The 16,073-nt window shown below is 45.1% G+C and overlaps 2 protein-coding genes across 8 annotated transcripts in view; one reads left to right on the top strand and one right to left on the bottom strand.

Annotated features, from left to right (window-relative positions):
- POLK (DNA polymerase kappa) overlaps positions 1-16,073 on the top strand; it is a 1,025,073-nt gene that overhangs the window by 603,420 nt on the left and 405,580 nt on the right. The window contains exon 1 of one of the 6 annotated variants that reach the window (XM_085632297.1): positions 14,605-14,754. The exons of the other annotated variants lie outside the window; for them this stretch is intronic. Coding sequence (XP_085488423.1) covers positions 14,752-14,754 — 3 coding nt within the window. The 5' untranslated portion in view covers positions 14,605-14,751. Of the gene's footprint in view, positions 1-14,604; positions 14,755-16,073 lie in introns of those variants that run through there. 6 annotated transcript variants of the gene reach the window in all.
- LOC146865493 (uncharacterized) overlaps positions 1-16,073 on the bottom strand; it is a 117,459-nt gene that overhangs the window by 69,329 nt on the left and 32,057 nt on the right. The window lies entirely within an intron of this gene.

Here is a 16,073-nt window from a genome sequence, read left to right as displayed (position 1 = left end):
TGATGAGACTGTGAAAGAAGTATAACGAGTCTCTTTGAAGTTGCATCAAAGGCAGTGAAGGGTGGCGCTGCTGCCGAGTTACGATTTTTTTTCAGCAAGGGTGAAGGCAAAAATGGAGAGCCCGATAGAGACCCGACTCAGCACCTGTTTTCAGGACCAGCAGGATCCGGCCCACTTAAAGCCCTGGTCCTAATGCAAGCAAATGTATTTGGGCCCCTATCCCCATGGTTCTGTAGTAAAAGAATGAATCTAATTGGGGTAAAGTGGGCCACCCGCTATACACCTAAAAGGTACTCCCATGAAAACATTTAGCCTATGGGCCAGTCTGATCCTGTTGGTAAAATTATTACAGAGATCTGCGGTGGTATAATGTCAGGTGTTCAGCCAGTCCTGGCTTTTAGCTAACTGCACCTTAAATATTGAGATGTTTGAGACCAGACTTAAAAAAATAAAAACAAACCTGCAAGTCACAGCATGCAAAAAACGTGGTGCTGTCTATAAAATACATGATCGAGTGAAGGTGTCGGTCCTTAGAAGCGGCAACGAAGGCAGCCGCACCTCTTACCTTGCAGCTTTTCTTTCTTAGGTGTGAACACAGAAAAGCACGGGCTAGATTGCAGACATGTGACCTTAAGTATCAGCTGAATCCATAGGGTGACTCTACGGTGGGACCATGTCACTGGGACAAGACTTTTCCAAGACTACAACTCCCAGAATGCACTGATTTTTTCCCCCCAATCAAAACCCAGAAATAGAAAATGTACGTACCTGAGACAGGTGTCCCGATGCTATGGTCCACCTATAAATACATGTAGCACACTTTAAATTTAGACGAGCAATAAAATATGAAGGCATGTTTGTATTTTCGAATGTGGTTCTTATACCTCCAAATACGTTTTTTCCCCTTTTCTATGTGCATTCTACCACATGTAGAGTAACATGTATGTCGACAGCTTTCGTGTAGCAAGCACCATGTTATGCGTGACAGCTGGCCGACCAGGCTTCGTCTCTAATGGCAACATTGAAAGCTGTTTGTTCTAAACAAAACTACAAATCCCTGAATGCAAAGTGTTATTGACTGTTATACCTGATGTTGTTACATGACATAGGTCCTTGTATAAATGAAGTTTTTTTTCTCCCAAAAGTTATAATTTGCCGCTGGAAGGGAGCTTGTGTGCCCAGTAGCATGCACAGGGTCATGCTGACAACTCTGGGTTCAGTTGTAGCTGGCCAGCAGTCATCCAGCCGGCTTCCATGTGTCTGCAGCTGGCCCCTCCCACCATATGTGAGTACATTCTCTGACTCGCAGAATCGTGGGGACAAGAGACCGGGCCCTGGAAGTGAAGGCACAGACGACACAGGAATGATACTGCACAGACAGGTAAAACACTGCCCATGGCACCCCGAGGGCAGCCTTGTGGCGCCAGGCAGCATGCAGCCGAGAAGGAGGGGTGAGCCAGCCTGGATTGTTTACCATCCGCAAGAGCGTGTCTGCGAGCTTCAGAAAACAAGATAACACTTTCAAATTCTATTTTGGGGTATATTATGGGGTAAATAGTCTCAGATAATGGTGTGAAGAGTGAGAAATGGGCATGAAAGTTAGGGGGAGCAACTGTTTGTTTAGGAGTTCGTTTAGCACCAGCATGGAACTTTAAGGACACGTCGTAGCACCTTGGTGTACTGCAGAAGTGCACGTCAACGGAATAAAGAAACAAGGCGCCTGCTGTGGTGCTATACTAGTAATTGATGCCTATGTATGGAAAACTGGTTGCAGCACATGCAAACATTTCTGAGTGTGTAAGTAAGACACCTTACTTAAGGTGCAAACGTTCGGACCGCTGTTAAAAAACAAAATGCCCATCGAGCAAGGAGCCGGGATTGCTTCGGGCATGCAGATTGCCTTCCAAACAAGCTCCAGCGAAGCCACAAGCAGCCTAAACAAGCCCGCGCGCCTTGTGCAAGTAGGGGGGGGGGGGGGGAGTGCGGCCAAGAGCAGGCAGTGTTTCCCTTGCGGGAGCAAGCGCGATAATTGCTAACACATAGCGCCGCTCACTCCTGCAAGGGAATCGCCAAACGTGCACGCGTTGCCATTCAAAGAAATGCAACGCGTGAACTTTTTTCCTGCAAAACCGGAACGATTTCTAAAGGTCTTTTTTCACTGCAGCGCATGCGCGCTGCGTAGGTGAGACCTAAAAACTTACCAACCAGCCACCAGTCGCCAAGACTCTCCAACTACCTACGGAAATCTGATAAAGAGTTGCCAACACCATTTGTAGTGAAAAATGAATCCCTTTTTAAGCAGTCTCTGCGACAAGTGCTCTATACTGCCTCAGCATGGATCATGAAGAGACACATTTTAGGGGCTAATTACGATGTTGGTCGGAAAGGCTCCGAAAGGCATTTGGTTTTTTCTAACCGGTGTAGGAACCCATGTTTCTGACCGACTCCTTTACAACCATCCGATTACGATACAGGGTACCCTCTCGGTCTTTCGGACTCGGTTCCGACCAGCATATGGAGAGTCCGAGTCCGAGTCGGCCGGAGCCGAATCGTACAGCTCTACGCACCGCGTTTCTGATCGAGCGATGACAATGTCGGATTCGTACAGCCTTTCCAAATCGGTTTGACCAACACGGATTGGCTGTTGGAACCTGACTTTGGGGGCCTTTCAGCAGGTCCCCCTTCACCCGGAGGCCTTTGGCTGGGGCCCGTGAGGGTACCCTTGGGTCCCCTTTTTACAACCATGCATGGTGTGGCAGGCACCATGAGGTGCCCACCACAAAGTGCAAGGTTTTCCGCAACCACCCAGTTTTTCAATGTGAGCCTGTGTTGTCTGTCGGAACACAGTCTCCCATTGAAGTCAATAGGAGTCCGACCGAACGGTGTTCGAAATCATCATAATCGGTCGGTCGGACTCCCCAAACCAGAGTCTGTAGGAAACTATTCTGATAAGGAGTCGGTTAGAATGCTTTCTGACCGACATCATAATGAGGGCCTTAATGTTTCTATCAGGTCATGAAATTTACATGAGAACACCACCACCATCACCTACCTATGAGGCATACAGACTTCATAGCAGATTAAGAAAGTTACCACTACATTCTCTGACCATGCAAGGTAGTATGAGGCCTGCTTCCACAAAGCTCCACCCTTTCTTGCGCTGCTGGCATAGAGGAAACTAAGGAGTGTGTCATTAGCAAAAGTCCAGTACACACAGTGATCTAGGTTCTGAATCAGATTGTTTTTGGTTTTTTTTCTATTTTTTCATGGATGGCTATTATTATTATTTTTATATTTTTTTTATAATTATTTTTATTTGCATTTCCAACACAAAACATAATAAGCATGTCACATTGAATCGTCCACCACCTTCTACCCCACCACCACCCGCCGCCAATGCATTGATATAGAAGAACCCACCATCCATATAGGAAATTAGCTGCATCCAAGTCCCTCCCATATACAATAAGGCTGCCAGAATAACCCTCTCTACCCCCTCAGAGCCCCCCATCCAGACCATAATAACGTCGCCATTTCCCCCACTCTCTGGAAAATTTCTTCGGGCAGCCCCTTGCTTTGTAAGTAACTCTTTCAGCCGCCATATATATGTCCATCCCCCTCCTCCATTCGTCAAGCTTCAGGGGGTTCGGGGCTCCCCATTCCAATGCCACATCCCTCTTGGCCACCACTAATGCTAATGTCAGGAAGATGAGATGGGGTCGAGTCAGATCTATATCGTTCGTTATCCCCAGTAAAACTAATTTGGGCTCCAGGGGTAGGGACACTTCAAGTATTTCCCCGAGTTCTCTCATTATCCTGGCCCAGTAACTTTGGAGGACCCCACACTCCCAGATGGTGTGGTAAAAGTTGCCCTCGGCATGTCCACACCGCAAACAGCTAGGGCCGGTGGCCCGCCCCATCCGGTGTAGGCGGAGTCGATCATAGTAGACTCTGTGGAGGATCTTGGAATGGATGAGTCGGAGTCGAGATTTTATTGCCACTTCCCTAGGGTGCATCAGAGCAGTTTCCCAATCAAGCGTGTCCATCTCCCTTAGATTCGATTCCCACACACTCTTCAGTTTCACCAGTCCGTCCGGCATGTTGTTAAGTAAGGTTTTATAAGTCAAGAAAACTAGCTTGGCCTGAACCTGGTCCTGTAGTAGGCGGCCCTCCAGTGGAGCATATTCCGGCAAGGGGTCCGACAGCGCCTCTTCTGCCTGCCAAGCGTGGCGTATTTGCGCATACTTTAGGAACTGAGAGAAGTGCAAGCCGTACTCTGCCCTTAATTCCTGGAAGGACTTCAAGGCTCCCCGGCGCTGGAGGTCACCCAACACGGACATGCCAATATCGTCCCACCGCCGGAAGCCTTTCAGCTTATGTAATTCCCGTAACCATGCACATTTCCAGATTGGGGTTTGTCTCGACGGTTTGTGCCGCCATCCAATTCGTCTTGTCGCCCTGTCCCAGAGCTCTACAGTCACCCTTGTTGCCGATAATAGTGCTGCCTTCCCCTTCCCTCCATATATATAGTGCAGGCATGTACGACGGTCTAATTCTGAATCAGATTGTTGAAAGGCGGTGCCTTAAAATTGAAGTGAGGTACCATGTGGTGATTTACTTTTATGCCTGTCAGGCACCTACAAACATAATCAATCTGCTGAACACTGGGGATGTCAGGAATAGGAATGCATGTCTGTCCAGTCCCATGAGAACAGCACCAGATGCATTCACGTCACCTTAGCAGCTGGTCCAGGATCACTGCAAACTCTGGTCGTGACTACCTTGTGTGCCGTATCTCCGGGCTTATGGAGCTATGGTGCAATACTATATTTATAGTATATGTAAAAACAAATTGTTACCTTATTTCTCCTCCTACCTCCATCTCACACTTTGCAGTAATTACATGTTGAATGTACCTACCATTAACGACTTAACTCTTACTGCAATAAACAAGAAATTAAGAACAAATAATGTACCAAATAAAGACTGTCTGAGCGAGAGGGAGAGCTCCACGTTTAATGCATTCAATTCAGACATGTACGTTTAAGGCACTTAGCAGTCTCTAGAGAAAAGCTTGACTGTGTTTCTCTTCCAAACAGACAGAGGTCAACATGCCTCTGTCACCATTCATCAGTGCACTCAATAGGAGGTCAACTGGGCTTGTGGATTATTAGGTCCTGAGCACCATCTTCTCAATTACTCTCTTTGACCTTTTCTCCCATCTGCTGATTTGTTTGAGCTGCTGTAGGATTGTACAGCTGCCTCTAACAAATACGATCTTCTGTGAAGCAGACCTGTAAATAGTAAATTAGGTGCAAAAAGTAGATAAGGGACAGGAAAGCGCGGAGGTAGTGTGCTGCTGGCTTCTGGCTTTGGCATATCGCTAGGCATTTTTGGCCACCCATGGCACATTTGGTGGTAATTCCTGGCATTTAGGGGCAACCCATGGTAGGATGGTGCACACCCTTCAGGCAAAATGCTGGCCCTGGCACCTTAATGGTTATTTTTGGCCAATTGCACCATCCCTGGCATTATTGTTTCCAGTACCACCATTTGTATTCAGATGTCTTAATAGTGGTTATTGTGATTTTGTAGGGGTCAGCCATGGCATGAGAGGGTGATACCTGGGCATGTAAGGCACAGTTTATCCATGTGTGACAATAGTATATGTGAGCAATCAATGAAAGTTGATGTTTGGGCACAGATCAAGGACTCATTAAAATGAAAAGGTGGTATTTTAGGACAATATGTTTTTTGAAAATGATACTTTTTTGTTTGTGGAAATCTAAAGACGATTTCATAGCAGAAACTGTATTTAATAAAATGACAGGTTCATGTTTAAGGACTAACGTTTTGTATTTCCCAACATATGTATCTCTAAAGCAGAAAGTTGAATAATAGTGATTACTGCTGTAGGGAAATGCAATTTACAACGTTAGGGTCTCTGCTGCCTGTGTGAGAGCATGAATGTATGAGCCTATAAAATACATTCAGGTCTGCTGCTGTATGTACATCCTGAGAATATGTGATACGTCTTTATACCCTGCCCATTTACAAGGAGATTGTCATTTATAAGTAGGCTTTCCTGTTTTCAGTTTCTATTTTTGGTAAGTTCTGTTGGGGTTTTTTCAGTGTTTTCAATACCTTAAAAAAACAGTGCTTATCAGTGGTTACACATTTTTGCGCCATTAAAAACAACAGAAACAGTGTTTTTCCAGTGTACACCATATAATACTTCTTGAGTCAGTCTTTGGTCAGGCATGCTCGCTCTTTCCTTCCCATGTAAACTTTTATCTGTGAAAAGGCCCTCTCAACATTGGCACTTGAGACAGGCAACACCAAAATAGCTAGTACACAATTTGCTAACACTGGCCACTGGCATAGCTTTCCATGCCAATACTGGTGCACCTGAAGAGTGTGATTCTCTGCTACAGGTTCTGCAACATATGCGTTGAAATGGGCACATATGCCCTCAGTTATTGAGGCGGTCAGAAATGAGGCAGCAGTTTTGAAACTCCAGAAAAACTTTTCCTGTACGGAAAGGATCTATAACTTGTGCAGAGTATCACAGTGAGGCTTCACTGACTTCGAATGCCATGGTTGGTGAAGGGCTATTTCTCATGCATTGTAAAATAAAAGTTCCTGAATTGCTCCTCAACATTTCTTTGCTTAGCAAGTGGCAAGCACTCTAACATGGAACATGTTGCAGTGCCAAAGTCACTAGAGGTGTCGCCCAGGTTCCTCTCAAGGAGATGTTTCACATCTACACGAATTATGGTGAACACTTGGTAGACAAGGGTGTTTTCAGACTCTAGTTTTTTTATTATGTCCACTACAGCAGTCATGCTTTCCCGAAAAAATTTAAGACTGCAGTAGAGTACTTTTTTTCAAATCACTATCAATATGTGACCATAGATCCTCACTTTTTTTGCCGTTTGCATCGTCACTCAGCAAAAGCTCTGTAAACAGGTGCCACATGAATAATATAGCATTCATGGCCTCTAGGACTGAGAACCACCAGCTAAGTGACACAGTTGGGATGACTTTTTCTTTGATGCCACACAAAGCACATAATGAGAAATATTTGTGTTTTAGTTCCCGCCCATAACAAAACAGTGCTCCAGAATGGACTAAAAAGTCAATAGCATTCTTCATTAACGCTGATGATTGTGAAGATGCTTTCAGCATACCATCTAACAAGTGGCAAGGATCTCTTACAGGGAAGCACTTCAGCTCAGGTATCGATTTTGAGAGGTCATCACACAACATATTCATATACATAGCTGAATCACAGCAAATACAAACAATATCACTCCAATTTTTGTTGAACTTGGTAAAAACATTTTGCAGCAGCATTCCAAGTGACTCTGCATTCCATGTTTTCCATAAGTCTGGTGTCATGTTTTCACCAGTATCCCAGATGCTTTGTGGCTGCACTCACATATACCTGTCACTATACCTGGCATTGAATGTTTAAAGCCTGGGGTGTTTGGCAATTCACCTACTATCAATACTGACTCACTAGAAAAGGGGGTTGATGTATGTATGGTTTTTACCCATTCTCTGTGGGTAAATGTGATGGTACATATTGGAAAAGATTCTTATGAAACCTACATTTTTCCTATCAGTGAAAGACTCAAACGTTGCCAAAAAATCAAATATGATTTAGATATTTCCTGATTCTCTACAGTTTATAAAATAAATAAACAACACCTAAAACATGCTTCTAATCCCTGTACCTTTAGACCAAAGACCACAAAACTGAAACAAGCAAAAAGTCTCGCATTTACACTACTTTAAGCTATTGGCATTGTAAATGACAATCCCTTTTATTTATGTTTTAAAAACCAAAACATAAATAAAAGTGATTGTTATTTACAATGCCAATAGCTCATACTTGCGTAAATGAAAGACCTAGTGCATTGCAAATGCTTGTTTTATTAGCATGCTTTCTTCGTTTTTGTATGTCTCTTCTGCCGTGCCTTAACTTTAATTCGCCACATTTAAGGGTGTCCTAGCATCTCGCATTTTCCCTTTTTTTTGCATTTTTCCCTTGCAACCCCCTCTCCCCACAGCTGGGAAAAGCATCACCAGTGGTGCCGTGCGCCAGGTATAGCTGTGGGTTCTTTGAATCCAGGGAATTCACTATAAATTCTCTAAGAATGCCGGGTAAACACAATCATGTTTAAAGTGTTGACTGTTGATCCACTTGCAGGTCAGTCGGTTTGCACTTGTGTACCACAAGAGAGGCTGCGCCCGGCCATCTATTCAATATTCATTACATGATGTATATATACAGGGAAATTTTAACAACAAGAATAGCGATAATGGACATCTCCATCAGTTTCCATCGCGTGCAGGAAGCCCCGGGGTCGCTCAGTTTTCAGTCCTGTGAGACAGACCGGTCCCATTAGAAGCTGTGGTCCGAGAATGGCGCTATTATCACCACTTAAATATCTTAAAACAAGTACAGTTTGCGAATGGGTCACAATAAGCGAGGCTTGAACAGGGCGCCCCATCGAAGCATTGTACTTTAATAATCTTTATTTTATTCCTGTTGTTTCCACTCTGGTGTGCACACGGTCTACACGTTTCCACAAAGTTAACGGTCTTAATTTTTATCTAAAGTGTAGGGCGGAGGGGTCCTTCCATATCCAGTGGGACTGGTTGAGACCCTGTAAACTGCCCAAGGGACACAGTGTCATGTATACCTTGGCTGTAAATTCTATCATCTTGCACAGGATGGGAGTACCTGCTGCCGCCGCGCGGGGGCGGTGTGGAGTAGAATGATAGTGATGGCAGATGCTTTACACGAAGGACTGGATAGGTGCCGGTCTCTTCACACACGTGGGTTGGAGGCAGCGGCAGGGAGCTTGTGACATGCCCGAGGTCAGTGGGGACCGACGGGCTGGGGTTGTCAGAGCTTTGTCGGCATGTTTGAGGGGGCAACGGGTATCTGCACGAAGTGATTATCCAGGAAAGCCGCACACATGCAAATGTAGTTGGGAGGCCTCTCTGCTGAAGTTATTGTCTTCCGGATATAGAAAGGTTGGAGAGGGAAGGGAGGCAGAAAAGGAGATCGGAGAGAGGCGTGAGAAAAAGGAGAGATCTGAACTGGAACGTTGGCAGAACTGAGAGGTGTAAAAATGAGAGGAGCCTTACAGTAAATTCTCAAGCATGAGGCAGGCACTGCAGCACCATCGAGGCGCTGGGGGGGCCAAAGACCCGTGACTAACGGGCGTAGTGCGCACGTACACTCAGGGCCGGCTTTAGGGCGGTGCGACCGGTGCCACCGCACCGGGTGCTGGCTTCCTGGAGGCGCCCTGTTTGAAAGTTTATTATGCTTTTGAAGCACCTGCTGCAGCGTTTCTTTCCGCCGGCAATTACCAGGCCTCACATAAATATCAAGATAACTCGTGTGATTAATTATCTTCCTGGAGAGAGATCAGCGTTTTGTACAGTTGAGGTTTTGACTTGGGTGAAGTTAGTGCAGAGGGTTAATATGCCTGCTGCAAAGAACGTGTACCAAGTAGATTACAGAGTGCGTATGATGTAAACAGATCAGCAGGTTACTGCTTTCAAAAGAGGCATCCTTTTGTTACTTGCAATTTATAACTTAAAGTCCTAATATAGGATAGTGAGCTATTAACTTTCATCCTATAACTGCATACACACTGCAAAGTATACAATATTAGAGCATTGATTAATGTTGCAAAAAGGGTTAATTTGGCTAGAAATCGATTCTTATTTTTAAAGAAAACTCCCAACTATGCTGTTTCTTTTTCGACTCCGAGTTTGTGCTTCTCCACACCAAGCACTCTTAAACTATACTGCCTACCAGTATGGATGACATGCGACTCCTACAATTTTAGTCCTTTGGCTTATGTAACATTTCCTATACACTGATTTACACACGTATGATTGATTGTCTCTGTGTAATGTGTGTGTGATGCAAAGTGCTCGGACACCCTACACTGGTATGAGTGGCGCTATATAACTAATTCAATGCATCGGAGAGGGTGTGGTTATGGAGACTTGGTCACTGTTAAAGGGTGCTAGTGAGAGAGTCTGAGGTGGTCATTGGGGAGGCACCAACAAACATTGTCGCACAGGGCGCCACCAGCACTAAAGCCGGCCCTGCGTACACTGCTTACTGGCCGATGGGGACCATCGTGCAACCAGCCCTGAGCGGAGCAGAGATAGATAAATGCAATTGCCTTGCACGGGATGTGGAGGAGAGACGAGTCCCTGGACAGAGCGCGCTGAACCCGATCGACGCTTCAGATTGTGAAACGACGACTCCGCAACGTTAACTAACAACCTCGGAGGCGCTACAAGTGAAAACAAAACTCAAGAGCAGCAAGTGACGGTCGGTGTAAAACAAACACCTCAGAGCTGTTCGACAATCACCGACCTATTTAGCCAGGTTTTTGGGCTCGCGTAACAGTCAGAGCTGCAGACTGCAGACTTCCCACGCGCTCGTTGCCATGACAATGGCACAAGCAAAACAAGACAAGCGCACGCGCCTCGCGCAGCAGCAGGGGGAGGGGAGAGAGGAGGGGGCCTGCGCGATTCCCTTGCGGAGGCGAGCGGCAAGGCGCGATAATTGTTAACATATGGCGCCAGCTGCTCGCTCCCGCAAGTGAATCGCCAGACGTGCAAGCGTTGCCATTGGAAACAATGCAACACGTGCAGGTTTTTGCAGGGAAAACTGTGCCAATTACTAAAGGTCTATTTCCTAAGCAGCGTATGCGCTGCGTAGGCGAGACCTAAAAAGAAAGAAGAATCAATATTTAGTGACATCCCTACTTTGTATTGGCCCATTTAGGAAGAAATAAAAATGACTCTTTCACTCTCCTTTTCCTTTCGTTGAATGGCATCTAGTTTGTGGCTGTGCAAGTTTTTTTCAGTGTTTGAGGGCTATTTCCCTTCCGGTGGAGTTTTATCAGTTATTATAGGTTTAAACCTAAAAGAATGGACAGCCTATTTATAAGGTATGGTTGAAAATCTGCTTGGAAGGGATAGGATGGAGAAATGAAAGGATATGAAATGTAAAGGTGCAGGTTGATGCTATGGTTGATGATAGCCCATATAATATTTAATTTACCAAACTACTTACTTGACATAAAGCTTTTTAGACATTTTGTTAAGGGAATTGCGCTGCAAATGGCAATTTTCTTTACATTTCTTGAAATTACTTTAGGGCAGGTAAACCTGAAGTACTTTTGAGGAGGTGCAGGTTTAGTTAACATCCTTGTAGAGCCTTTGCTTTTGGGAAGTTTGTGAGAATTATGTCAACGTTTTCTGCAGGGCACACTCATGAACTCTCCTCGAGTCTTTTCAGGTCCACCAGCTTGCTTTTTTAAAGCTGGGGCACTTCCTACACCCACCCACCTTCAAAGGTCATGATTCACCAGTGGGGTAAGTGCTTCTGTATGTTTTGCAAGGAATAGGTGATGCCGGACCGAATATACCTAAAGTTTCGATTTTCAAATCGGACACATATGAAAGTGGCACAGAGTCAAACAGAGGCCAGGTCATGCATGGGAAAGGGGCACAGGTGGCTTATGGGAATGGTGTGCTGGAGGAACAGGTAGGGAGAACTGAAAGAGAGGCAAAAGGGGGAAGAATGCTGAGAAGAAAGAGGGGAGAGAGCACAGTGTCCGAGACCCCCAATTGGGGTACAGGCATGAATGCACAGGGGGCAAGTGTGGTTTATGCCTCTGCTGCTAACATCTAACCTGCGTGTTACAGATTCTAATCTCAGTCGGTGGTTTGGCCTTATATCCCACTAAAAGAAAAACCTCCTCATAAATTCAACTGAAAGGGAAAGAAATATATATACAACAGAGAGAAGCTTGTTAAAGCCACTACTACTAAGCGTTTGCTGCTTGTGTCCCCATGTTACCGAATTTTGTACCAGCAGTATCACGCACAACTCTAATACATATCTTCAACATTACTGCCTGTGGATCGAAGAGCCCAGAAGGGTCTGGCAAATTAGTTGAGGCTTAAAATTCAAAGGAGTAAGGTCTTTAGTCCACTGGTTTCGCTGTGCCTATCAACGGAGCTTGATTTTCAGCAAGCTGTGTAGGCCCATGTTCTCACCTGCTGCCAACCTCTGATTCTATAAAGCATACCTGTGTACTGTGAGCAGATATATATGTAACTAGACCCATTTTTTTAAACACCAGGATTTGTCACGGGGTATCCCTGCACGTTCCCTGTGAAGATACAGTGGTACACCGCTGCTTCCCCAGACTGGCAGTGACTTGGCTCTCTGTTATCAGGTGCAGTGACGAGAATTGTGTACATGAGAGGGACAATATGAGCACTCGTGTAGCCTCAGCTCAGTCCCAAAGCCCTAGTGATGTATTTGTGAAGTTTAGCATCACCTCAGAAGGCCAACTGCATGCTAGTGAGGTGAGGGTTTCCCCACCACCACCGCTGGGTCCCCATTGTCAATTGCATATGAATCCTCTCAGTGGTGGTAAAGGGTGGGGCGGCTGTAAAGCTGCCAGAGCCTCCTCTATCTAGGTCAGCATCTTGGGAGTCTTTACAGGAGGCAGGGAGGCTCCTCTCCTTAATAGTAATTAAGTGAGTACAACTCTAAGTCATAGTGCAAGCATACTACTGGCATTATTTGCTTGTTCTGAGAAAGAGGTTCTGGCCCATCCTAGATCTTTGATATCTCAGTGAGGTCTCTTCCTTGCAAAGGTCACATATTCTGGTTGCCGTACAGAAGAATGACTGGATGTTATCAGTGGATCTGCCAGCCAAGTATAGAAGTACCTTTATTTGCACAGTGGGAATCCAAAAGTACCTATATTGGCTTCACACTAACCCTCGGGTCTTCATCGGAATCGTGGTCCCCGTGCTTGCCTTTTGAAATCAACAGCTAGTTCACTGCTACCCATAGCTTGATGACTGTCTCATTCAATCAGCATCCGGGAACGGGGTAGATTCAGTTCTGACCTTCCCTTTAGAGGCCCTCTTCAAACATAGGATCTCGCAAAACTGCCCAAAATCCTCCGTGGTCTCCTCTAGGAAAATTCAGTACTTAGGAGCAGTTTTGGACTTCTGTCTGGCAAATGCCTTCCTACTTCAGAGTGATACTAAACTCCAGACTCCACATACATGGTCTGCAGTGGCATTTGACAAAGCACTGGGATCAGGTGTGAGGCAAGCAGTCGAATCATATCCCATTCCATCTATCCTAAGTCCTAACCTTGGAATACTGAGGCACTCTCACATTCATAAAATGCGATGCACTTTCTCTCCTACCTTGCCCCTGAGCTCACAGTCACCACTGATCTTCGGGGAGCAGAGTCTGCGGAACTTGTGGGACAAGTCAGAAATGTCCCTGCTCATGAATGTTTGGCGCTGAAGTCAACTTTATCACTCCAAGCCTTGCTTTCGGTGCTAGGATCAAGGGTGGTTATGGACCACTCATTCAATACCACTTCCCTCACTTGCATCAGGGAACAAGTGCTCTCCCACTCATTGCTCTGCAAGCTAGCATTTGCTCTGTGAGTGGGCCCTGCAGGGAAAATCCCACAGTAGACATCCTAAGTAAGCTTTGCTGCTTGTCACACTAAAGGATGATTCTCCAAAAATGTTGCATATCCCTCCATTTTTGGGGGTTTAGACTACTCCAGCCCCAGAGTTACGGATATAACCATTCCTCTTTACACAAGGAAAGAATGACTGGTACCTTGCACCAATACCAGTGGGCCATGCATATTTGGAGTCTCCCTCCCACATGACTTGGAGGGATCGTGAAGAATGTATCTTGTTTTGGCCCTTCCTCCCAAATACGAATATGCGCATGTGCAAGTATTGAATTAGCTATGGTTAATTGCCTTCGCTAACTGAAGGCAATATTTGTTAGGCTCCTTAGGATAAGAACACTGATTATAGCAAAGGACAACATTTGACAAAAAAGGTATAATACACCAATCATTTTGGCACATTAATGAGTCTGCGCTTGTTCTTAGATCTGCCAACGTATGTACAACTTTCAGCATTACGTGATGCATTCCAGGTGACTGTGATTCTGGCTTCTTGAGACAAGCTCCCAGGCATGTATTTGGCCATCCTCTTCCTCAAGGTAGAGACACATTAAGTAAGTTTTGTGCTTGGTTATGGTGGTTGTATGGCAAGGATGGCATGACACTTTCTTGCTGGGGTGCAGTGCATAATTACCCATTGCTGGCTGAAAGCACTTGGTAATAATTTACTGGGCTAAGTGAACTAGTGCTGACCAAGTGGCATGACAGCCACTCACCTTACCGGGTTCTTGCAAGGACTCCTCCTGTAAGCTGTTAATGAATCACACACTAGTAACACTTATTATTCGAGTTAAGTCAGTGTGTGATGGTTGCATCATGTTGCTATGGCAAGTATGCTCACAGCAAACACTGTTAGGCCTTGTAGGCTTCTAATCAAACGACGGATAGTAAGGTAAGTTATTGAGTCACTTTACACGTACTAGTCGAGCACCATACCTTCATGGTAGGTAATCATTTATCATATGAAGCAATGAATGTCTAAGTGAATCTCTCCTCCGGGCGAAAAACCGTCCACAAGAAGTCCTCATCCTTATTTTCAAAGCTCCCGCCCGCTGTCTTCGTAACTTACCAAAAACACAAAGTGCCAGAGGTTCACCTCTTGGTGAGCAGCACCTTTTCCTGAGGGATGGCCTGATTACAGATCAGATTCGATGGATGTTTTTACACATCTTCCCTCCAAATGGTACGTGTGAATACACTTTAATAATGTCTGATAATGTTACATGCATCGCAGTACTTTTGGGATAGCATGACCCATGTCCGTACATTGATGGATTTGAGTGATGTTTTTCTTTAGTAAACATATATTAACGTCTATGTTTTCGACTTAAATGAACATGATTTTTTTGGGCTTAGTTTTTTGTAGCTATCAGTCTGTTGCCTAATCTTTCGCGTATTCTTCCTTCCTACATTGCTTTAGCTGAAAGAGGATGTTTCCACTTTCTGCAGGCTGTATTGTGGTTTCCGGTTGACCTTGTGGCAGTAAGACGCTGGTGGAATTTAAAATATACTAGAACGTTGGCTTCTGTGTGCTTCCTAAAAACTATTAGGAGAATTGTTTTCATTCATGTGTTGCAAAATGCTGTATCGACTGCTGGCTCCATGAGACAAGAAAGGGATGAGAGCGTTTTGTAAAGCCTTTTCACCAAAACTTCTTCAGGGTTAAATTCATGTCGACACCTTGTCAATTAGACAGGAGATGGCCATCGTGTGGGCCAAGATATAAAGTATCGTCAAAATAAACCCCCTCAGCCCCCATACCTGCCACTCTGATACGAAGGAGAAGGAAAGAGCCTTACCAAACACGAGTTGGCTAGAAGCGTTTTGCCAAATCAAAGAAAACAAAGAACAGCTTATGGGCTCCCTTGTAATTTTCTCCTCATGTATCAGTACTGTTCCTATTGTGAAGCCCTCTGACACCTTCGGGTAAAGTCCGCGCTATATAAAAACGCATAAAAAACGACAGACTCGCCGTGTGTTCCTCAATAGTGCTCACAGTCGGGGCTTTAAGTGGGATGAAAAACGGAGGGGGTCTCTCAAAGGGGCGTGGCCAATGTGATTTAAGGGTGTGGCTTAAAAACATGTAAGCTAAAAATCTGTGTTTAGCACGGTGTGCTGCCCGACGTGTATTTTGCTGTTTGTCACTGCATCCAGATAAAGGATGCAACAAGTAACATCATACCTACAACAAGTCAGCAACTATGGCTTGTATATAATATTGAAAAAACTTCCACTTAAAGCCCTGGTGACACCACGAAATGTTGCTGGTCCTGAGTTTCAAACAGAGAAGGGAAATCCAGAGAGAAAATTACTCTCTTTAAAGGATTTCCCTTCCCCTACAACGCTCACCTGGCATGGCGTCCTGCCCTAACGTCTCTGCTAGTAAGAAGTGAGCAGAGTGAGCACTCGCACAGCCATTAGTCCCATTATGGCACCAGGCCCCACCCTTACCACAACAGAGTATGCATGCATAAATAAATACACAACACAACTTTTGTTTGG

Source organism: Triturus cristatus, chromosome 2_1 (genome assembly GCF_964204655.1).
Source record: "Triturus cristatus chromosome 2_1, aTriCri1.1, whole genome shotgun sequence".
In the NCBI taxonomy this organism is placed as follows: domain Eukaryota; kingdom Metazoa; phylum Chordata; class Amphibia; order Caudata; family Salamandridae; genus Triturus; species Triturus cristatus.
The sequence above is the reverse complement of the archived record's forward strand: the minus strand, read 5'-3'. Positions and strand labels throughout refer to the sequence as shown.